Source organism: Microcebus murinus, chromosome 15 (assembly GCF_040939455.1).
Source record: "Microcebus murinus isolate Inina chromosome 15, M.murinus_Inina_mat1.0, whole genome shotgun sequence".
Taxonomy (NCBI): domain Eukaryota; kingdom Metazoa; phylum Chordata; class Mammalia; order Primates; family Cheirogaleidae; genus Microcebus; species Microcebus murinus.
Genome location: NC_134118.1, coordinates 885399 through 909371, shown reverse-complemented (window position 1 = coordinate 909371; position 23973 = coordinate 885399). Strand labels below are relative to the sequence as shown.

General features: G+C 36.5%; 1 protein-coding gene across 7 annotated transcripts in view; it reads left to right on the top strand.

The window, feature by feature from the left end:
- EXOC2 (exocyst complex component 2) overlaps positions 1–23973 on the top strand; it is a 227117-nt gene that overhangs the window by 39859 nt on the left and 163285 nt on the right. For 6 of the 7 annotated variants that reach the window (XR_001155091.3, XR_012923198.1, XM_076010422.1 and 3 more), the window contains exons 2-4: positions 12380–12543; positions 16939–17115; positions 19735–19861. Coding sequence is in view for 5 of the 7 variants with exons in the window: in XM_076010422.1 (XP_075866537.1) it covers positions 12426–12543; positions 16939–17115; positions 19735–19861 (422 nt within the window). In the remaining 2 variants the exon portion in view is untranslated. The remainder of the gene's footprint in view (positions 1–12379; positions 12544–16938; positions 17116–19734; positions 19862–23973) is intronic. The other variant, XM_012768490.2, reaches the window with a different exon arrangement.

Sequence of the window (23973 nt, the reverse complement as noted above, 5' to 3'; positions counted from 1 at the left end):
GTCCCCCAAACATTGCACATCTCACTCATTGTGTTTGTATATACCCATCCCCTCCTTCCCCTCCAACCTGCCCAACACCCGTTAAATGTTATTCCTATATGTCCACTGAGGTGTTGATCTGTTAATACCAATTTGCTGTGAGTACATGTGGTGCTTGTTACTCCATTCTTGAGATATTTCACTTAGTAGAATGGGTTCCAGCTCTATCCAGGAAAATACAAGAGGTGCTATATCACCGTTGTTTCTTAAAGCTGAGTAGTACTCCATGGTATACATATACCACATTTTATTAATACACTCATGGGCACTTGGGTTGTTTCCACAACTTTGCATTTGTGAATCGTGCTGCTATAAACATTCGAGTGCAGGTGTCTTTTTCATAAAGTGACTTTGATCTTTTGGGTAGATGCCCAGTAGTGGAATTGCTGGATCAAATGGTAGATCTACTTGTATCGCTTTAAGGTATCTATCTCCATATTGCTTTCCACAGAGGCTGAACTAGTTTGCAGTCCCACCAGCAGTGTAGGAGTGTTCCTCTCTCTCTGCATCCATGCCAACATTTATTGTTTGAGGACTTTTTGATAAAGACCATTCTCCCTGGAGTTAAGTGATATCTCATTGTGGTTTTAATTTGCATTTCCCCGATGATTAGAGATGTTGAGCATTTTCTCATATGTTTGTTGGCCATTATTCTGTCTTCTTTTGAGAAGTTTCTGTTCATGTTCTTTGCCCATTTTTTGATAGGGTTGTTTGATTTTTTCTTGCTGATTTTCCTGAGTTCTAAATAGATTCTAGTTATCAGCCCTTTATTGGATGTGTAGCTTGTGAAAATTTTCTCCCATTCTCTGGGTTGTCTGTCTGCTCTCTTGACAGTTTCTTTGGCTATGCAGAAGCTTTTTAATTTGATCAGGTCCCATTTACTTATTTTTGTTGCTGCTGTGATTGCCTTTGGGGTCTTCTTCATAAATTCTTTGTCTCGGCCAATGTCTAGAAGAGTATTTCCAACATTTTCCTCTAGAATTCTGATAGTTTCACACCTAAGATTCAAGTCTTTTACCCAGTGTGAGTTGATTTTTGTGAGAGGTGAAAGGTGTGGGTCTTGTTTCAGTATTCTACATGTGGCTATCCAGTTTTCCCAGAACCATTTATTGAATAAGGATTCTTTTCCCCAGTGTATGTTTTTTTTCTGCTTTGTCGAAGATTAGTTGGATGTATGAGGATGGTTTTATATCTGGGTTCTCTGTTTTGTTCCACTGGTCAATGTCCCTGTTCTTGTGCCTGTCTCTAGCTGTTTTAATTAATATAGCCTTGTAGTATAGTTTGAAATCTGATAAATTGATACCTCCTATTTTGTTTTTATTGCCTAGGATTGATTTTGCTATACGGGGTCTTCTCTGGTTCCATATGAAGCGTAAAATTAGTTTTTCTATATCTGTGAAAAATGATGGTGGCATTTTGATAGGGATCACATTGACTCTGTAGGTCACTTTGGGTAGTGTAGACATTTTAACAATGTTGATTCTGCCGACCCATGAGCATGGTATATTCTTCTACTTGTTTACATCCTCTGCTATTTCCTTCTTCAGTGCTTCATAGTTCTTCCTATAGAGGTCTTTTGCCTCCTTAGTTAATATATTCCTAGGTACTTAATTTTCTTTGTTGCCTTTTTGAAGGAATTGAGTCTTTGAGTCAAAGTCTCACTTTGACTGTTGTTGGCGTATATGAATGCCTCTGATATCTGTGTATTGATTTTGTATCCTGAGACTTTACCTAATTCATTTATTAATTCAAGAGTCTCTTGATTGAATCTTTGGGGTTTTCTAGGTATAATATCATGTCATCAGCAAAGAGTGAGAGTTTGATCTCTTCTCCTCCCATTTGGATGCCCTTAATTCCAGTCTCTTGTCTGATTGCTGTAGCAAGGATTTCCAGCACTATGTTGAATATAAGTGGAGATAGTGGGCAACCTTTTCTTGTTCCAGTTCTAAGTGGGAATGCTTTCAATTTTTCCTCATTCAGTATGATATTGGCTGTGGGTTTGTCATATATGGCTTGTATCATTTTTAGGTAAGCCCCGTCTATACCAATTTGTTGAGTGTTCTTATCATAAAAGGGTGTTGAATTTTGTCAAATGCTTTTTCTGCATCTATTGAGAGGAGCATACGGTGTTTGTTTTTGCTTCTGTTTATATGATAAATTACATTTATAGATATGCGTATGTTGAACCATCCCTGCATCCCTGGGATGAAGCCCACTTGGTTGTGATGAATTATTTTCTTGACAAGCACCTGGATTCGCTTGGCTAGGATTTTGTTGAAAATTTTGCGTCTGTATTCATAAGGGATATTGGTGTGTGTAGTTTTCTGTTTTTGTTGCATTTTTTCCTGATTTTGGTATCAGGGTTATGTTCACTTCATAAAATGTGTTGGAGGGAGGATTCCATCCTTTTGGATGTTGTAGAATAATTTCTGCAGGCTAGGCACCAGTTCTTTGTAGGTGTGGTAAAATTCAGGTGTTGAAACCATATGGTCCAGGACTTTTCTTTTTAGGAAGGTTTTTTTAATTGCTGTTTCAATGTCAGTACTTGATATTGGTCTGTTCAGGAATACTATTTCTTCCTGGTTGAGCCTAGGGCGGCTGTGTGTTTCTAAGAAATTGTTCATTTCCTCCACATTTACCAGTTTGTGTGCATAGCAGTTTTTGTAGTATTCATAAATTATATCTTGTATCTCCATGGCATCCATTGTAATTTCTCCTTTATTGTTCCTGATGGAGCCTATTAGAGATTTTTCTTTTCTGCTTTTCATTAGTCTAGCCAAAGGTGTGTCAATTTCATTTATTTTTTCAAAGAAGCAACTTTTTGTTTTGTTAATCTTCTGTATGGTTTCCCTGTTGTCAGTTTCATTTAATTCTGATTTGATCTTAATGATTTCATTTCTTCTGCTGGGTTTGGGGTTGGTCTGTTCTTCTTTTTCCAGCTCATTGAGATGATTCATTAGGTTGTCTATTTGTGATCTTTTCAACTTTTGGATATAGGCATTTATGGAAATGAACTTTCCTCTGAGTACTGCTTTAGCTGTGTCCCACAGGTTTTGGTAACTTTGTGTCTCCTTTGTCATTGAGTTCAAAGAATCTTTTGATTTCCATCTTCATTTCCTCATTTATGAAGTGATAATTCAGCAGAAGGTTGTTTAGTTTCCATAACTTTGTGTAGAAATGAGCGTTCCTATTAGGGCTGATTTCTACTTTGATTCCATTGTGATCTGAAAAGATACATGGTATGATTTCTATTTTTTAAAATTATTTGAGACATTCTTTGTGTCCTAGGATATGGTGAATCTTAGAGCATGACTCATGAGCTGATGAGAAGAATATATATTCAGTGGTTTTGGGGTAGAATGTCCTGTAAATGTCAGTCAGGCCCATTTGTTCTAGAGTTCTGTTTAAGTCCATTATTTCTTTGTTGATTTTCTGTTTGGAGGATCTGACCTGTCCTGTCAGTGGGGTGTTAAAGTCTCTGACTGTTATGGTGTTGTTGTTTATGTGTTGTTTAGATCAAGTAGAGTTTGCTTTATGAATCTGGGTGCACCTAGGTTGGGTGCATATATATTTAGAATTGTTATGTCTTCTTGTTGAACTGTACCCTTCAGCATTATATAGTGACCTTCTTTGTCTTCTTTGTCTATTAGTTTTGTTGATTTAAACACTAAGTTATCTGTAATCAGCACCACCACGCCAGCTTTCTTTTGGCTGAAATATTGTTTGCTTGAAATATTGTTCTCCACTCCTTTACCTTTAGTCTAACTGCATCCTTGCAGGTTAGATGTGTTTCCTGAAGGCAGCAGATACTTGGCTTGTGTTTTTTTATCCATTGGGCCAGCCTATGTCTCTTGAGTGGGGAGTTTAAGCCATTCACATTTATTGAGATTACTGATAGGTGGGGCAGATTTCTGTTCATTATGTTGGGTTGAACTTTGTTGCTTTGTTTTCTCTCTTGAGCCATTGTGGTTTCTTAAAAATTTTCCTTGATCTTGATATTTTCAAAGAGTACAGGCTAATTATTTTATAGAATGTCTATTTTAGTTTTGTCTGATGATTCTTACTGATTTATGTATTTTTGACAGGGACTTCACAGACGTGTTGTTAGATCCTTCTCAGTGTATCATGTCAAGAAACACTTATGTATTTGTTTTAACATTGGTGACTTTAGTTTTGTTCATGTGGTTAAGGTGATTTCTTTCAGGTATTTCCTTCATAAAATTACTCTTTTCCCCTTTGTAGTTAATTACCTACAGGGAGATACTCTGAGACTATATTAATATTGTTTTTGTTTTTTTTTTAAATCACATACTCACTAGTTTTAGCACCCATTGATAATTTCTACTGATATAATTATTTCTGTATATGTTAGTTGACATTTTATACTAAGGGAGAGCTTTTTCTCCCTTATATATTTGTTCATTGACTTGTTAGGATAGACTTCTTTTTTAAAAATAAATGTATTACAATCTATTCCTATCATTAATTTTTTGGTGTTCAGATTGTCTCAGATGTGGACAGTGGAGGCCCCTCCAGCCTGGCCCTTTGTGCCCTTTGGCGTGCACCCACCCTTCTTTGAGTGCTTGCTTGCTGGGGCGACAGAATGTTTCAGCTTATCTTGTCTTTGCCCTGCCTCAACCCTAGAATCAGCTGAAGTCAGGTCAGCCAAGGATTTCAGTGATACCCTTTCTGCCTTTGTGGCTTCCTCCTCTCCAGGATTTTGTTTCTCTCTCTCTAGCCTCTGTGTTGGCCCCAGGCTCCGTCCTCTGTCTCCTCAGGCCATAAGACGTGGTTTTCTGACTGTGTAGCTACTCTGTGCCGGTGGCCTGGGGTGTTCTCTCGGGTGAAACCGAGTGTTCACTGCTGAGTGAGTGACTTTGAAGTTTTCTAAAACAGAGTTTTAAAGTATCGTAACTTTTACATTCCTCTCTAAACTTATTATTTGAAGGATTTTTTTCAATTTTTTTTAAAACAGCTTTATTCACATACCGTACAATTCACTCATTTAAAGCATACAATTCAAGTTTTTCAGTATATTCACAACCATCACCACAGTTTTAGAGCTTTCCTCATGACAAAAGGATCCTGTGCTCATTACCAGTCATTCTCCATTTCCTCCCAACCTCCACTCCACTTGCTTCAGCCCTTGGCAACCACTAATCTTCTTTCTGTTTGTAGATATGCCTATTCGAGACATTTATATGTAAATGGAATTATACAGTATATGGTTCTTTCTGACTGGCTTCTTTCATTTAGCATGATGTTTTCAAGTTTCATCCGTTGTGTAGCATGTGTCAGTTAGTTCAGTACTCCATCCCTTTTTAATGACAAATAATTTTCCATTTTATGGATATGTAACATTTTATCATTCATCAGTTGATGGACTCTTGGTTCCACTTTTCGGTTATTACTAATACTGCTATGAACATTCATGGACGAGTTTTATGTGGGCATATATTTTCATTTCTCTTGAGTGTATGCCTAGGCGTGAAATTGATAGATCATATAGTAACTGTATGTGTAACCTTTTAAGGAACTGCCAAACTGTTTCTCAAAGTAGTTGCACCTTTTACATTCCCACCAGCAATGTATAAGGTTACAATTTTTCCATATCCTTGCCAACACATTACTGTTTGCCTTTTTGATTACAGCCAGCCTAGTGGGTATGAAATGGTATCTCATTGTGGTTTTGATTTGCATGTCCTTGATGATCAATAATATTTGGCATCTTTTCATGTACCTTTTGTCCATTTCTGTATCTTCTTTGGAGAAATATCTATGCAAATCCTTTGCCCATTTTTACATTGGATTATTTGTTTTTACTATTGAGTTATAAAAGTTGATTATATATTCTGAATTCAGGTGTCTCATATATGATTCACAAATATTTTCTCTTATTCTGTGGTTATCTTTTTACTTTCTAAGTGGTAGCCTTTGAAGCACAAAAGTTTTAAATTTTGATCAAGTGCAATTATGTTTTTTCTTTTGTTACTGTGCTTTTGGTGGTGTATTTAAGAAGGGTTTACCTAACCAAGATTATAGAGATTTACTCCTATGTCTTCGAAGGTTTTATAGTTTTAACTTCCATGCTTAGATTAATTTTTGTGAGTGGTTTAAGGAGGAGATCCAGCACCAATCTTTTGCATGTGAATATTGAGTTGTCCTGGCACCATTTGTGGAAAAGTTATTTTTTTCTATTGTTCAAAAATCTATTGACTTTGTGGGTCATAAAAATACATGGGTTTATTTCTCAGTTCTATGCCATTGATCTATATGTCTGTCCTTATGCCAGCACCATGCTTTCTTGATTATGTAGCTTAATAGTAAATTTTGAAATTGGGAAGGGTGAATCCTCCAACTTTGTTTCTCGTTCTCAAGACTATTCTCGCTATTCTGAATCCTTCTCAGTTCCATAGCATTTTAGGAATAGCTTGTCAATTTCTCTAAAAGCCAGCTGGAAATTTGATAGGGATTGCATTGAATTTGTAAATCAACATGGGAGTATAGCCATCTTAGCAATATTTAAGTCTTCCTATCCATGTCTATTCATTGATTGGGTCCTCTGTAATTTCTTTGAACAATGTTTTGTAGTTTTCAAAGTACAAGTTTTGCACTTCTTTCGTGAACTTTAATCTTAAAGTATTTTATTTGTTTTGATACTATAGTATTCACTTGCCTTTTATTTATGACTTTTTTTTTGCATGTCTATCCTGATCCCAGTCCTTTTCCCATCCCCCTCCCCATCCATTCCATTACACCTGTACTGTCACCTGTGCTCTTTATCTTATTTTAATTCCAGTGTTCCTTTGACGCCATGAAACATTCGGAAAGCATCTGACTTCTCTTAGCAGTCACTTGGTGTGCTTATTTTGTGTCACATACTGTACAACAGGTGCTGGGAATATAGAATTGATTAAACAACTGTTTGCGAAGAGGAAACACAAACATAATATCAGAAATTTAACACAGAGAATATTAAAATTATGTAGTGGAAACTTAATAGAAGGAGGGATCAGGGAAATTTACTAGGAAAGGTAACACTTAAGCTTGATTTGAAATATTGGCAAAGATTTAACAAACTTGGAAAGACTTTGCATTTTGCGGCTCTATAATGAAGATAATGCTTCAGAAAATGTGGGTTCTGTGTGTGGCACTGATTTGTCAAGACAAGAGGGACATGTTTCCCCTTGTCCACCTTTGCAGCCTGTTTCTGTCATGTAGATTCAATAAGTGTTACCTTCAAGTGCAAACTAAGGTAGACTACTCTGGGGATGAGAACAGGCAAGACCAGGAAAGGCTATAGAAGGATATATGCCTTATCGGGCTGATTTGAAGTGAGCCAGAAAAAAAAAACCCTCATTTACTTGTCCAGCTAATTCAACGTTATTTAAGCACTTAAAGACCAAAAAAAAAAAAAAAAAAATGATATAAAAAATCCAAAAGATGCAAAATTTTTTAATAAGCAAATTTCTTTTTAGTATGTCAGTTGTACTCTTTTTCTGCTGGAATGTAATATAGCTTGCCCCGTGTAAAAAATTCATATTTAATGTTTTTTTAAAAAGTTCCAAAATTCATAGCTAGCAAAACTGTCCCCAGTGTCCTGATTTATTTTTCCTTTTGCTTGCTTCTCCATTGAGTACTTAATGAATTTTATGCATGTTTACCTATGCTGACTTCTGCTGAATAGGAAACCCCCAAAATTATTTTTTAGCAATTTAATGAACAGATTATTTCAGTGTGACAGCCATGTTTAATCCATGATTGAAATTCCAGTTAATCTGAAAAGGGTACTTTGGAGGGAGCTGTCCAATATGAATCAGAGGTGGTAATAGAAAAAGAATATAGACAATAGAAAATATTATCACATTGATTTTATGTTTGTCTCATTTCAATTTCTACAGTTTAAAAATAATTACCGTTTACATTTTTGTTTATCTTAAAGTGAAATTTAAAAGTGGCATGTAATTAGGATACTCTTAGATTTGTTGAAAGCATCTTTGAATTTGCATAAAAGAATTTGTGATAAAGTTAATATATCTAGGTGCTCACCAAGGAAACATGTATGTAATAACTAAAATTAAGGTTTTTGTAACTGCTCAGTTTTCACTCAGTAATCGTAGGAGAGACTGTCTAAGTGTTGGAGCAGCTCTATGATTTGAGTCTATAACATGTAATAACTGTATTCAGTACCCTAGTTTTATGTTAAACTGTTAGGATTTCCTTGATAAAAGTTATTCCCCTTGCCTTCTCAGCCCCCCTGTATTTCTCTTAATGACCTCCGGATCCTGAGCTCCTTTTACAGTCTGGAAAAGGTATTGCAGTCACACCATGTACTGATGATGAAACCCTCTGGTAGCAATAAAAAGTTGTCCTTAAAAAAAATAATAAAAATAAGACTTCAATATCCTTATAAAGAGAAAAGAATAAAAAAAAAATAAAAAATAATAAAAAAAATATCATTTACCAAATGATATCATTATTAAAAGTACTTGGCAGATTCATAAGAGGTAAATGGGCTTGTGAGGTGACTGTCAGATGAGTGAGTGGAATGGCAGAGATGAATTAGAAAATGTGGAAGAGTCTAGTTTTGGCAGATTTTGAGCATGATGCTAAGGAGTTTGTGAGCACTGGAGAGCATAGAGCAGTGGATGTCATAAAACTTTTTTTTAAAAAAGCAGGGATGATATTCATTAGATCTATATTTTGGAGGACTAACTCCAGTGTTTGCTAGGGGTGGATTGCAGGGGGAGATAATAGAGTGGCGTAACCAGGTAGAAGTCTGTTGCAGTGTCCAGGGGGAGAAGATGAAGGTCTTAACTGGAAGAGCAACAGCAGAATTGAGAGGAATTGTTGACTTCTGATTCTGACAGAAAGATTCTGATTGTGTGATTCAGGGCTGCTGCAGGGAAGAAGAGGAAACTCAGGATAACTTTTGAGTTGTCTCACTGGATTTATTGGATGGGTGATAATGTCTTTCTGGACCTTTTGTTTTGCCATTTTATTTGTATTAAATAATGATGTAGGGATGATGAATTAAATAATGCCCAGGTGATTGAATTCCATCTCCAGCCCCTCTCCCGAGGAGGTTGGTTTGATAGAGCTTTGCTCAAGCCCCGGCCCTCTAATCATTTGGTCTTTCTGGCATGGCCAGACCTGATACTGGGTCATCCTGTTGGCCTAACCTCAGATATGATCTGGAGGCTCATGAATAACAAGGACACTCCTGTTATTGAGGAATTTCCAAGGATTTAAGAGTCTTTGTCCTAGAAACCAGGGCCAATCTGATACTTAATTATACGATACACTCCAGACTCATTTAGTTCTCTCCTGCCATCTACCTCCATGTTTCCAGATTCTTCATCTCATCTAACATTTCCTGATAGTCGGTTTTAGACATTAGCTATCAATCTCCCATTATGGGCTATAAAAGGTGATCATTCCCCTTTTCATCCCCCTCCTCTGCTTCCCAAACACATATCCGCCTTTCATGGCCTTATTACATCTTTGGTTCAACCAGTGGTCAGTTCTTTCTTTATAAGGACTGTATAAATCTTGTTTCTTTTGACTTTTTGAAAGTTTCAAGAGCTTTTATTCTGGCATCCAGTTCTTTTAAGTGTAAAAAATTTCTCTCTCTGCACATATTAATTTGGAATCAAAGTTTGGAAGACTGTTTTTTTTCTGTTACTTGCAGTATTTCCTAGGGCTTCCATGCCAGAGTACCCCAGACTTTGTGGCTTAAACCACAGAAACTTATTTCTCATGATTCTAGAGGCTGGAAGTGTGACATCAAGGTGTCAGCAGGCTGGTATCTTTTGAGGGTCATGAGAGAAGGATCTGTTCCAGGCCTTATCTCTGGCTTGTAGGTGGCCGTCTTCTCCCTGTGTCTTCATGTGGCCTTCCCTGTAGGGATATTTGTGTCCAAATACCTCTCCTAATAAGGACACCAGTCAGATTTGGGCCCACCCATATGATCTCATTTTACCTTTATTACCTCTTTAAAGCCCTATCTCCAAATAGAGTCACATTCTGAGGTCCTGAGGCTGAGGACTTCAACATACAAAATTTGGCAGCTAGAGAGGGGCAGGGCATAGTTCAACCCATTTAATACCTGCAATATCTGTTTATTCTGGATTTTTTTTCTTGTTTGTCTTCCATTTCTGTCTTACACATTTTTTTTTTCACTCTTATTGGCTGTCCAATGTTGGGGCTCAGAAAATGATACTCTAATATAGTTTTTAACATGGTAAACTAAAGAAGCAGCCCCAAGGTCTCTCTGACACCCCCTCTTGCCCCCAGTCTTTCCCAAGGCACAGGATGAGGCTGCTCTCTGAAGTCTCCTTACCTACCTTGAAACTGGACCTATCAAAGAGGAACACTATTGCCTTTGATCTCCTCCCTGAAATTTCCTTAACCAGAGAAGATTAAAACTCATATCACAAAGAAAGAGACTGAAAATCAAGCTTCACGGCTGGAGCCCATATTTTGTCCAAATAGTTGTCTATTTTCAGATCCCATTCAGTTTCCAAAGAGGATTACTTACTATTATCTGTGCAATATTTTTTCCTCTTAAGAATTATTTACTACCCCTCAAAATGGCCACCTTTCCCCCATTTGCCCTTCCCCTATGAAGAAGCGTATATAAGCATCTGGACCTCACCGGGTTATTATTAGGTAATCATCCTTCTGCAGTTCCCCCACGCTTAGGCATGTGAAGTCAATTTGTATGTCTCTTTTTTCTATTCTGCCTCGGTTCATTTTCAGCAGGCCTTTACAAAGTAGAAGGGTAGCTTTCCCACATGTCCCTACACCTTCTGCAGTTTAGGGTGGGGCTGTTAACCGCTGATATGATTTAGTTTGTGTTTGGCCAGAGTTTGCCTCTGAGTAGCTTTTCTATCAGGTGGTATGAAGGCCAACAGCCCTTCCTTTTTGGGGGGACACTTAACATGTCAGGATCTTTGGGCCTTTTTTCCCTAGGGCTCTTTAGTTTCTTTGGAGGATGACAATGTAGTTGTCTGGACCGGTGGTATAGGCAGACAATGCTGTGAGGGCAGGAGGGGGCAGAGGCCTGAGGGGCCCAGGGGCTTGCTGCTCAGGTTTACCCCAGTTCCTGTGTTTAGCCTGCCCCCAACCCTCCTATACCCCTGCTGTGCGAGGCTATCTGAGGCCTGGCCCTCTTATTTGGTTTCTTCAGAGATTAAACTTTTTTGTGTGTGTGACAGAGTCTCACTCCGTCACCTGGGCTAGAGTGCCATGATGTCAGCCTAGCTCACAGCAACCTCAAACTCCTGGGCTTGAGCGGTCCTCCCGCCTCGGCCTCCCAGAGTGCTAGGATTATAGGTGTGAGCCATGTGCCGGGCCCAGGGACTAAACTTCTGATCACTGGACTGACTGTTGAAGGTGGAGGTGGGGCCCAGGTGTCTAAGGTTCTCACTGTTCTGCTCTGAGCCTCATCCCTGCCTTCTGGGGCATGCCCTGAGCACTTGGGCTCTATAGGGTTTATTAGTGAGGTTTTATTATTTATTGGTTGCCTACTATATGCTAGGAACAGAGCTTTCTGAGAATTATCCTATATAATCTTTACAATAACCTTATGAAATGAGTTCTATTGTTAGCACTATTTTACATACAAAAAAGCAGATGTTTAGTACAGAATTAGTGAATTGGAGCACCAGTACTTGAACACAGGTCTGTTTACCTTAGAAACTGCCCTTGTACCAACTCTGCTATACTCACAACAGTGAGCAAATTCATGCTGGTGCCTGTGTGTCTACATTTTAGGTGTTGTAGAAATGTCGGTGTACTGCACTGATTTGAGCACATTTAAAAACAAAGTTGTTATACTACATAAATACAAGGTAAGGTGAGATTCAGTACTCCTATGGGACTATAAATGTATTTTAATTTTTCTGCATATAATTAATCAAAGTGTCTTCCTTAAATAACTTTGAGAGTAGAATAGTAAAATATTAATAGTTCCTAGTATCTATTTAGGCTTCAGCAAAGGTAGGCATGAAGCTAAATAGTGACATTAGGTCCTATCTGCCATTAACACAGGAAGTTTTTAGAACCAAGGGCTTAGTTTTCCTTTATTCTTTTATGTTTCTCCCAATACTAACACAATACTAACAAGAGTGTTAGTACTTAATACTTAGTAACTTAAGTAACTTAGTAACTTAATGTTCAGCATATGTTGGCTGATTGGCTAAATGACAGCTAAAAAAATCAGAACTGTGTTTAAGCATACTTTTTATATTTAGGTACTGAATGCCTAGCATTCTTATATTTTTAGTCCATGCTTATCTCAGCTGACACTAATCTTTTTTTTTCCTTTCTTTTTTAGCAGGTTACTTCTATAACTGGATTACCAGTTAGTTCTAGGAAACACAATGTCTCGATTAAGGCAACCCCCTCTTGTGACAGGCATCTCTCCAAATGAAGGAATACCATGGACGAAGGTCACAATCAGAGGAGAAAACTTGGGCACTGGCCCCACCGACCTCATAGGTAAGGGCAAGGACTCTGCCATGCACCCTGGCAAATGTATTTTTATGTGGGGTAAGTGAGACAAGATACCTTACTTTGAAATAGTGAAGTGCCTTTTAAGTCCTTTAGAAAAACATAATTGGATCACTACAGAACTGTCTGAAAAAAAATGAAGAAAATATTTGGTTTTCTGATATTTTTATTTTATCAAATCTTACCCATATTGCTGTTTTTCTTTTTTGAGATAAGGTCTCACTCTGTCACCCTAGTTAGAGTGCAGTAGCATCATTATAGCACACTGTGACCTCAAACTCCTGGGCTCAAGCCATCCCTCTGCCTCAGCCTCCTGAGTAGCTGGGACTACAGGCATGTGCCACCATGCTTGGCTAATTTTTCTATTTTTAGTAGAGATGGGTTCTCGCTCTTGCTCAGGCTGGCCTTGAGCTCCAGAGCTCAAGCAATCCTCCCATCTCAGCCTCCCAGAGTGCTGGGATTACAGGCGTGAGCCACCGCGCCCGGCCTATATTGCCTTTTAAAGAAAGTCCTTTGGAAAGTTTCCCATGGCTGAGATTCACCTCTGATTCCTCAGCTTCGATCCCTTAGATTGCCAAAACAGCCATCTCTGTATTTTTGTTCTCTTTGGTTTTTCTTCCCTTATACAACTGTTCTTTCTCGAGTGTTCTGTAAATTATGCCTCTTCTGTTCCTTATTGCCTCTCAAAGGAAACTAAACCCCATCTCCTGGTGAGGTGGGCACCACTTGGCTCTTACCTTCATACCACTTGCCAGACTTAGATCCTCTCTGTGACCTGTGCATCCCATATAAAGCAAGCCAAAGTTAGTTTTTAGGATCGGTTTGTGTTTTTTATCTTTTCTAGTAGAGTTTAAGCTCAAGGACATGGATGTTAGAATACAGTTCTATCAACATACACAGTTGGCACGGTGTAAATATTTTTAGATGTTGGCATGCATAGCATGCTTCCCCCAGCTCCATGATTTGGGGACCTTTGCTTCTGGCCTGTTCTTGAAGCATTCATGTCTGTCAGTGCTTTTCAGCCCTGGCTTGTCTGAATCTTTCTAGAACTTTAAAAATAAATTTTCTGGCCTGCTTAGTCTTAGTCTCTGAAGATGGAACGTAAACATTGTTTTCTAAAATATAAATGGGCGTCAAGGACACCCAGGGTGGGAACAAATTTTAAATGTAATTTTATGGTCAAGTAGGATTATATGCCTGTGAACTCCCCCTGTGGGTATACAGATGCATTCAGATGGGGAAGGGAAGAACCGGACATGCTGCTGAATGCATAGTCTGGCTTCCCACTTAAATTTATTCTGGACTCAGACATTCTCTTGACTCATTTCTGAACTGATGAGGGACCCATTGGTAATTTGAGATTATGAGTTGGAACTTGCTTTTCCTGAATCATAGCTGCTGGTTGATAGATTGGGTTTTTGCTATCCAGAAAACCCTTTAAAAAAAGTGAATTGGATCTCAGAACTATGTTTGATAACTGAGTTTTGCACTTCCCAGTTATTTCTTTTTGCTATATTTCTTTTTGCTTTATTTAAGTACATCTCATTTTATATTATTTTCTCTAACCATGTTTTTTGGTTCTTTAGTAAACATTGTTTAAATTTATTCTTGCAAATGTAGTCTTATATAATCCTATGTCTTGGTTTTTGACATAGCTCATTCCTGATGTTTTCTTTACCCAAGTGGAAAAATTCCCCAGAATTCATGGAAAGCTACTATACAGGTGGAGGTGATGCCCCAGATTTTAACTGGCAGTCGTTGTGAGCTCCTGAACATGACAGTTGCTAGTCTGTATAAATTTTAATCATCTTTTAGCTTCAGGCAATACTATTCTACTTGACTAAATATGTATTACTTTTACATCGCTAGTTAACCTTACAACCTGCCTCATGTCCAGGAAACCATTTAAAAAAAATAAAACTTAATCTGCTAAATAATTTAAATCTTTTAAACTCAGATGATATATACATTAGCCAAGAAAATATTATAAAAAGTACTTTACTTGGAATTCTACAAGTTACTTTTTTAAAAAGGTACTATTATTATGAATATAATCAGGCGTCCTCAAACTGCGGCCTGCGGGCCACATGTGGGCCGCCTGGCACATTTATCCTGCCCTCCGGGTGTTTTTGGTGTTTTTGCCGCCGCTGCCTGTCCTGCTTAGCAGCCGACTCATCCCGGGCCCACAGTGCACACTCTCCAGCGGTCTGGGGGACAGTGAACTGGCCCCTGTTTAAAAAGTTTGAAGACCTCTGATATGCTTTATAAAGCATATTTCTTAGTGTTAAGTAACTTAGCAAAAATATGCTTCAGAAATCAAGAAATAGGTGTTATGATTTTATTTTCATCACATTCAAAATGATGTATTTGAATCTGTTTGGATTATTTATATTTTGGAGTAAAAATACAGATAAGATACTAGATCAGAGGAATCTTGAAAACAGCTTTGACCAGATGAACAATTATTCTGGGGTGGTTTGTGCCAACTGTACCTTCATGGGTATCACTCATGTTTGCTCATGTGCACATGTTTTTAAGACTTTATGTCTATAAATTTGAACTCTGCTCCTACTCCTTGGTTTTAATCTTAGGATAGTTCTCTTGTAAGAAACTTATATTAGGAATGACTTCTTTCTTTTTAATGAAGATACTACTTGTATCTTTACATTATGCCCTGACATTAATTGTTGAGTTATTTTTTTTTCTGAAGTGAGTTTATATTTAAAATCACAAGAATCTTTTTGATATTAAAAAATTTAAAAATACTGAATTATATATTGACATGGAGTGATACCAAAATATCCACCATTTGTTATTAAGCAGGTTACATATTAAAACATTTATTTAAAAAATATATAGACTAGTCTGTGTACACATAAAATTATTTGAGCAAATGATCATTGAAGTGTTAGCAGTATTTCTCTTGGGAGGTGGGGTTTGGAGAGCCTTTCAGTCTCTTAAATTGTTTAAATTTTTTATAACAAAAATTGGTTCTCAGAAAAGATATCAAAGATATTCCCATTTGAAAAAATAATTTTAAATTATGAATGCATCTAAAAATATACATTTAAAAAATACCAATGGATGACTTAGTCCCAAAGGAACCTTTAAATGCTATTATTAAAAAAGGTTGCATACATGAATAAATAATAGATGTTTTAGGAAAGCCCCTAAAATTCATTATTTCAAGCAGTATAAATGTATCTTAAACATGTAGTTGTTTTTATTCCTTTATGGCTAGTATAACAATCTTACTAAATAGTACTTTAAGATGCAATAAAAGATGACTTGAATCTTTCCCTCCTTTTAAAAAAATCAGATTTGGCATTAGTTGAGGTGTTTGTGGTATCTGAAAAAAATCATTGCATTTGCCAAACTTGACTGCTGAGCAATATGCAAAGTCAAATAAAGAGAAAAGAAAGTATGAAGTGTCTGGGCCCATGCCACATACATTCTAGTTTATTTTCTCCATAAGTATTTATTACATTGGTCTTTGTTTTACAGAAATGGAAAATGCAAAGGAAATAAGTTAGAAGATTAGCTGGCCAGTGTAGTGGAATACTGGTGTTCTGCCTGGGGGACATGCCTAACTCACTACAATATTTTGGTGCCTCCCTGTTTGGTTATTGCCTAAATTTTAATTTACATGGTATGGGGAAGGTGACATCATGAGTTGACATTTTGGGAGCGTGGGTTTACTGTAAGAGCAGAATGTAGCGTGGTAACAGTTTCATTAGGAAAACACTAAGGCAGCAGAAACTACTATTCTAGGAACTCATATGTAGATATAAGAAATGAGATAATCCAATAATGCCTGAGAACATTTCACTGTATTTACCATAGGCTATGCCTAACATACATAAAGTGTCTACTTTAGTTCATTCTGTAATACCGTGTATAATTGAACACTAGAAAAAGTACATGCAGATTATTTTCAGGAAGATGGATGAATATAGAATGTTTTTAGGGAATGACATGTAAATTTTATTAATACACTTTAAAATTCTAACATTAATAACTTAGACTTCTAATAATAGCAGTCATTTCCCTTCCAATACCTCTAAAAGCAATTTAAGATCCTCATAGTCAAAGTAATCTGGAATGCCTACACATAATTATTGTGGTCAGTTATTTTCTTATTCCACTGATGTTTCACTAAACTTAAATATAGTATAAAAGAAGTCTTAAATATTAGAGAAAAACATTAAAAAAAATCAATGAAGACAATAGCATATTTACAAATAATATTGGGTATATTTAATAATAAATACAACTATTGAACAAGGAAATGTTATTTCTGGATTTTTAATGTAACATACATGTTTAAGGTCTTATTATTGTTCTTACCTTTGAACTTTGTTATGTGCATGCTTTCATTTTCAGGCTTGACAATTTGTGGACATAATTGCCTCCTGACAGCAGAATGGATGTCCGCAAGTAAAATAGTGTGTCGAGTGGGTCAAGCTAAAAATGACAAAGGAGACATTATTGTCACAACCAAGTCAGGTGGCAGAGGAACCTCAACGGTCTCTTTCAAGCTACTCAAACCTGAAAAAATAGGTAAATTCTTTCATGACTTTATTCTAAAGAAAAAAGTAAAAATGAGGTTTTTAAAAAATGTACAACTGTTAGATTCATATGAAATTTACCTACTCTCTTATCTCAATTTAGATTCAGTTTATGTTTATTTCGACAGGAATGGAACATCGGTTATTACTTGATTATTGTTGAAATGTCAGTTTGTTGAGCTCACAGTCAGGAAGACCTAAGGCTGATGATTGTAAGAGGACTGTCTTTCTAAGTTCTTAATAAAGTCTGTTCATGTAACATTTTGATATACTAGTTTTGGTTCCTTGATCTAGACTATAATGACATTGCTTTTAAACTGTTATACAATTAAGATTTGAGGTGAAATATACTTTTAATTTGGCATTTTAGCAATAATATTATCTAAATAATGTTTCCTTTTCCTTCCTTTTCTTCATCCTTCGAGGCTCGGGTGAAATGTTGCCTAGCTTCCTTCTGCTTTTAGCCCTCCACACTAGTAATAATCAGTCTTCCTTGAACCCCACAGTGCTTTATGTTTTCCTGTTTTGTACACTTACCACTTGCTTCCTTGTGTCAGCAGCGTTAGAAACTTGGTCTGAGGGGCCATATTCTGAATTCTAACCTGGGCTCTCATCACAACTAGCTGTGTGGCTTTACTGCCTCATTTCTTTGGGGATGAAAGTGGAATAACAACATTGCTTACTTTGTAATATTGGATGAGTTAGAACATAAAGTGCTTAGCATGGTCCCTTACATAGTACATTAATAATTTGTCATTATTTTCCTATAGCCATTTCTGTGCATGCCTTTCTCCCTTACTAGAGTAATGTCAGGTTCATCTTTGTGGTCCTGTAATGTCTTGCACATGGTTAGTACTTGATAAATATTATGTAAGGTAGGACTATCATAGGCATAATTAAACCCAGGCAGTACTTCTTTTGATACAAAAAAGTAAAGAATTTTGCAAATTGTTTTTTTTTAATCTCAGAGCCTAGAGCCTTTCTACAGCATATTCTCTACAAATTCCTAGAATTTTTTTCAATAAATACAAATTTAAGGAATTTAAGGGAAAATTCAAAGTGGAATTTATTTATATGTATATGTATATGCTCACATATGTACATATATAAATATATTTTCATTTTTTTTAATATCTTCAAAAACTGAACTATGAGATGAAAGCAGGAAGTTGTACAGTTTTCTGGAGGAAATTAAACATTTTGATAAAATTTATTATCTTCTTATAACATGTTTATACAGCAGGTAAAGAAAACTACTGTGAATATAATAATTTTATTCTAAAACACCCAGCCCAGGACCTAGCACATAGTAGGCTCAGTAAAAGTTTATTGAAGTGAATTCAAATGTGTCTGGACTTGAGCATAGCTTTTGACAAAGCCACCTGTTACATGCTGGCAGAACCGTGGGTGCTGAGAGAATTAGTGGGTTCACAGAGGATTGTGCAGCTGCAAGTTGCCTGGTATTCAGTTAGCTTTCTTTCAGGAAACTTTCCCAAGCTGCCTGACAGAGGTGGGCACACTTCCTCTGTGCTCCCTGGCACTTGGCCCCTGTTCTGTAGTGGCCAGGGTCCTGGAGGTGGTAGCTGGTAAGTCCTGTGCTGAGTTGAATGATAAAGAGCTCAGTCACACAAAGGAAGATGCTATTTTTAGAGATTGTCTTGTTCTTCTGGTCCACACTCAGTCAGTTTTCCCTGAATTACCTAGTCATTTCCATTATTCAGGCCTTGCTTTCCTTGAAAGGTATTTGACTGATTTAATTGTTGAACTTACCAAATTGACTTCAGCATAATATGGTAAAAACCTGCTATTTCTACTATCTAGAACATTTCTAGCATTAATAATAGTAAAAAGAATAAGAAATAGCAAGGGATATGTTATTTTATATAACTATTCATGAAAATATGTCAGTGTTTGTAGAGGAAAAGAAAATGAAAGATATTTCTTAAGAATTTCCAAGAACCATTTAAGAAATATTTGGTTTTCATCTGTACTGTAATATCTTAGATAGCATATGGAACCCAGAAGAAGAAACTCAAATTATTAAATATAAAATCATATATGCAAAATGATTTTTCAGCAGTAATTATAAACAAGACAACTTCTAGTGAACTAATTTTTAACTTGAATGTTTTGTGCTTAGGTATTTCCCAGCCAAAAGTTTATATGATTTTATAATATTCTCTTAAATAAACAGATATTATAGATCATATCATTGCATCTTATATACCAACTTTCTAGATTTGTTTTACCAATTTAATCAATTATATTTACCCATGTATATGTAATTATTGTTATTTATTATTTGTAAAATACATTTGTTTTAGCAGAACTTTTTCTCAGAGGCTTAATTTGTCTTCTTTATTGAATAACATACAATGAGATCATAAGCCAATTGGTGTTATGTTTGCCTTTTTCTAGATTCTAAGTGTTTTAAAAATTAAGCCACTTGTCATTAAAAAGAAATTCTGAGCTGTTATGCCCTCAAATCTCTTCAAATTTATCTAACAGGCATTTTGTATTAGATCTTTAAGAAGCAAAGCAAAATGGGAAGACCAAGAAGGTACCTAAGGGGATTTTCATCTTACTGAGACTATGCTCCTCATTTTTGTAGGCATTTTGGATCAGTCTGCTGTGTGGGTAGATGAAATGAATTATTATGATATGCGTACTGACAGGAATAAAGGAATTCCTCCCTTGTCACTGCGTCCTGCTAATCCTCTTGGCATTGAGATTGAAAAGTGAGTACTGTCTTGCTTTCAGTTTTATTTTTCAGATGCCAAAAAATTTTGTGTATGTACAGTAAAGGGACTCAAAATCCAGAAACATCCCAGGAAGTACAACTGAAGACACCTCAATTGTTTGGAGACGGGTGTTATCTATGAAGCCTGTTCAGTCAGCTTTGCTGTAGGTGAATGTTGCAATCAGTTAAAATTTTTGGCAAAAGCTACTTACCTCTTTAGTTTTTTGAGTCTGCATTTTGTGGGGGGGAAAAGTCTTTCAAATATTAATAACTAATGCTTTTAATGATTAGAGCATTAATATGTTACATGGAGTTAGTAGTTTTAATATTTAGGTGGTACATGAAGTCAAAATAGAATTTATAATCTATTACTTGATTTTTCTAGAAATATTTTAGAATAATTAGTTTCATTCTGATCTTTAATTTTGTTTATAACTCCTGCCCATAATCCTTACTTAGTCCAGAAATGTTTAGCTTTGATCATTGAAATTGATGCCAGGTAAATGATTTCTTATATACAAATCTAGAGTTTTGGTTTTTTAATCCCTAGTATAGTGTTTTAGTAACTTTTACAGTTAGTACCTTCATATCTAAACTATTTATCTAACATATTAATTATGCCTATAATTTATTTTCTGGCCTTAGGGATTTATTCTGCTTATGGAGTTATATACTGAGTGCTGCTCCATAAACACTTACTGAAGGTGATAAATTAATTCTACTAATATTTTAATCATAGTTTTATTTTAGGCTTTTCTGTGAATGGGGAAAATTTTCCACTAATCTTTATATATACTTGAAGATCATTAGTAATTCAATTAGCGAGTTTCTTTTCTGCCAAGGCAGTTTACTGCTGGCTAAGAGGGAGGTAGCCCTTTTGTCTTGAGAATGCATCATGTGTTGAAAAGGTCCCGGGGCTTAGCGGCTTTTAGTGTGCTTAAACTGTCCTGCATGACATCTTTGACGCGCTTTGGCACTATGAATCACTCTAGAGCTGTTTTAAGGATTTGGGTGCCTTATAAATTAAGAATTTAAAAACCAAGGAAGTCCAGAAAAGAATAGCTAGGTATTTAATAGAGCTCAGTTCAAGCATGGATAGGTTTTGCAGTTGATAGTCAACCCTTTAAGTCTGCTTCAGTACTCCTGAGCTTCTTTCCAAAGCTGCCACAGAAGCGTGGAGCACGAGGGCGCCTCGGGCTGTTCCGCCAAGAGCTAGTTTTGTACACTGGCAAAAGGAGTGTGGGGATATTGTGTTCTTTTTCTATGAGACATTTTGTAGACAAAATGATCAAAGGTAGGATTCATTCTGATGTTTATTATCATAAAATTGATTTCCTTAATTTGTATTCTGGCATTTAATAACCCACCCCATTTGTTTTCTGTGCCTCTTCATGTCCTTCAGCCTTTGACTGTCTTCCTCGTTCCTGCTGCTGCTGCCTCCCAGAAGGAGGTTTGGCTTGAACTATCTCATGGCATTGTGTGTTTCATGATCATCCTTTGGTGATGTTGATAGCAGCAGCGAGGAATAATCGTGCTAAATGTGTTCAGCTTTCTTAAATTTTTCTTTTTTTTCTCTTTGAGAGGTAGTTTAGTTTGGTCTAGAGCCATGCTCTCCCAGTTTGAGGCTGGGCTCTACCACTTAACTAGCTCTGTAACTTTGAGTAAGTTACTTTAACTACTCCTGGCCTCGGTTTCCTCAGGTGCAAAATGGAGTACCCATTTCTTAGGGTTGTTGTGAGGATTCAGTGAGTTAATACAGGTAAACACTTGGAACATGGCAAATATCTAATAAAAGTTCATCATTATTACTAGGATTCTTTGTTCTTTTTGTATATCTGCTATTCATTGCTCTGCCACTTAGGAAAAGTTTTTTTAAATGACTTAAGGGTATAGGATAATTAAGTATATTGAAAATTAAAAATAATACACACATTTATTCAAGAAGTACTTACATGGAAATAAAATTAAATTTTTCTTTCCAGCTGTACATAAGTTTCAGAAATGTTTGCTCATGCATGGGATAATGTAAAGTGTTAAAGGATAATTTTTGAAAAAGGGAAATTCATGATTCTCCTACAAATATAAAATGAATAGATGTCAGAGCTTTTAGCTAACTCATTAAATAATGGGAGAGCCAATACGATACTAAAACCAGTTCAAAGGACAGTCCAGGGCAGAGACATAGTAGGCAACGAGAAGTGCTGGAAGATGGAAAGCCGCCACTTCTGCGTGGGTATCAGGTGCATCCTCACCTCCTGTGCCTCTCTGTGGACAGCAAGCCCTGGCGGCAGCATCAGTCCCCCACAGGCTGGCTCCTGTGTCGCTATCACAGACACAAGGGAAGCATCGACAGAGAAAGGCACAGCTCCTGCAGCATCTGAGAGCACGGGGAGGGCCCTGTGGACAGAGAGAGGACATCCAGCCATCTTCTTGTCCATTTAAAAGTCTTTTGCAATTTTTCCTGTCAAAAGAAAGACAAGATAGAAACACCAGAAAGCAAGAAATTGAATGATGAAGGTAGGAAGAAGTATAGAACCCAAGAGAAGAGAAATGGTTTTGGCTAGAAAAATGCCTTTCCAAGTTTCTGTTTTCTTTTTTTTTAAGATACTATCATGAAAACTGCATTTATCTTATTGAATTCTTTGACCTCAGAGAAATCTTATTTTAGAGAAAGAAAAAGGGAAAGGAAAAACAGATTATGAAATATTGGTGTGGGTTTTATTTCTCTAACTCACGTAATATTTTTTAGATAAATGATTCAGTCTCCATAGAAAATGGTGGTGTATTCAGATTAGAATCCTTGGGGTCTGTCTTTTATTTCTGTTTATTAATGTCCTTCAGGGATTTCTTTTATAATTAAAAGTCTATTGAGAGGACCTATTTTTCACAAATGTCATTAGAGAAGGAATAATTGGGTTTTAATATTATTTGTTGAAAGATATTAAGAAAGTTTGAAGAATTATGAGTGCATGTCATAAAATGCTCTGGTCCCAATGGATTATGAGACTAAAGTGGCGAGGCCACATTTGGAAGGTAAATCAGCTTCTGGTGTTTACAGTGTGAATGTTCATGGAAATTCTCTACAGCTAATAGTCCAGTGTACAAACTGGAACAATGAGGTGCCTGTAGTGTTGTGGCTAGTTCAGCTGAATATGAAAAAGCAAGTGAGAGTAACAAAATGTAGTTTCCTTCTTGCTCTTTGGTGTAAGTCAGAGTTTAATAAATATTTTATTGGTGGACCCAGCTTGCATACTGTCATCTTTCAGCCCATAAGTTTAACAACTGGCATTTATTGGCTGCCTTTAACTGTTAAAATCCTTCATATCCTAAATTTTTAACTGATGTTTTTGCACACGTGGTGCTATGATACTTGTAAAAATGTTATAATTGCTCAGAAAAATAACTTCACTTTGAATTGAGACTAGCATTTGCTTGTAAAAGATTTGTATTTCTGATTCATGATGCTGATTATTACAAATGTATGTTTTCTTTACATGACTTAAAAAAAAATGGAGACAAACTATTTAAACCAAAAAAGAAGGTAAAACATTGATACTAAGTCTCACTAGATTTTGTTTCTTAAAATTAATACTCAATTGCTTATTTATAGGTAATGTTTTGGAGACAGTATGTATATTGGAGCAGGGGCAGAAGAATGGAACTTTGCCCTGTTTTTATATATGATCTCCAACTTTTTGATGAATTACTACTTGGGAATGGCTGCCTAGGGTAGTCAATCGATGCAATATCTATTTTATCTCTACATGGGTTTTATGAGCAATGCAGTTTTCATCTAATCAGTTTGGGGCTTTCCAACAAAAAAGGTAGCGGTTTTCCCACTACATTTAGAAAAGGGAAAAGGGGCTTTTTTTTTTTTTTTTTTTTTAATTAAAGAGACAGCATCTGGCTCTGTCATCCAGTCTGGAATGTAGTAGCACAATCATAGCTCACTGCAACCTCGAACTCCTAGGCACAAGTTATCCTCCTGCCTCAGCCTCCCTAGTAAGTGGAACTATAGGCACACGCCACCATGCCTGTCTGTTTTTTAAAATTTTTGTGGAAATGCTGTCTCGCTTTGATGCCCAGGCTGGTCTTGAACTTTTGGCTTTA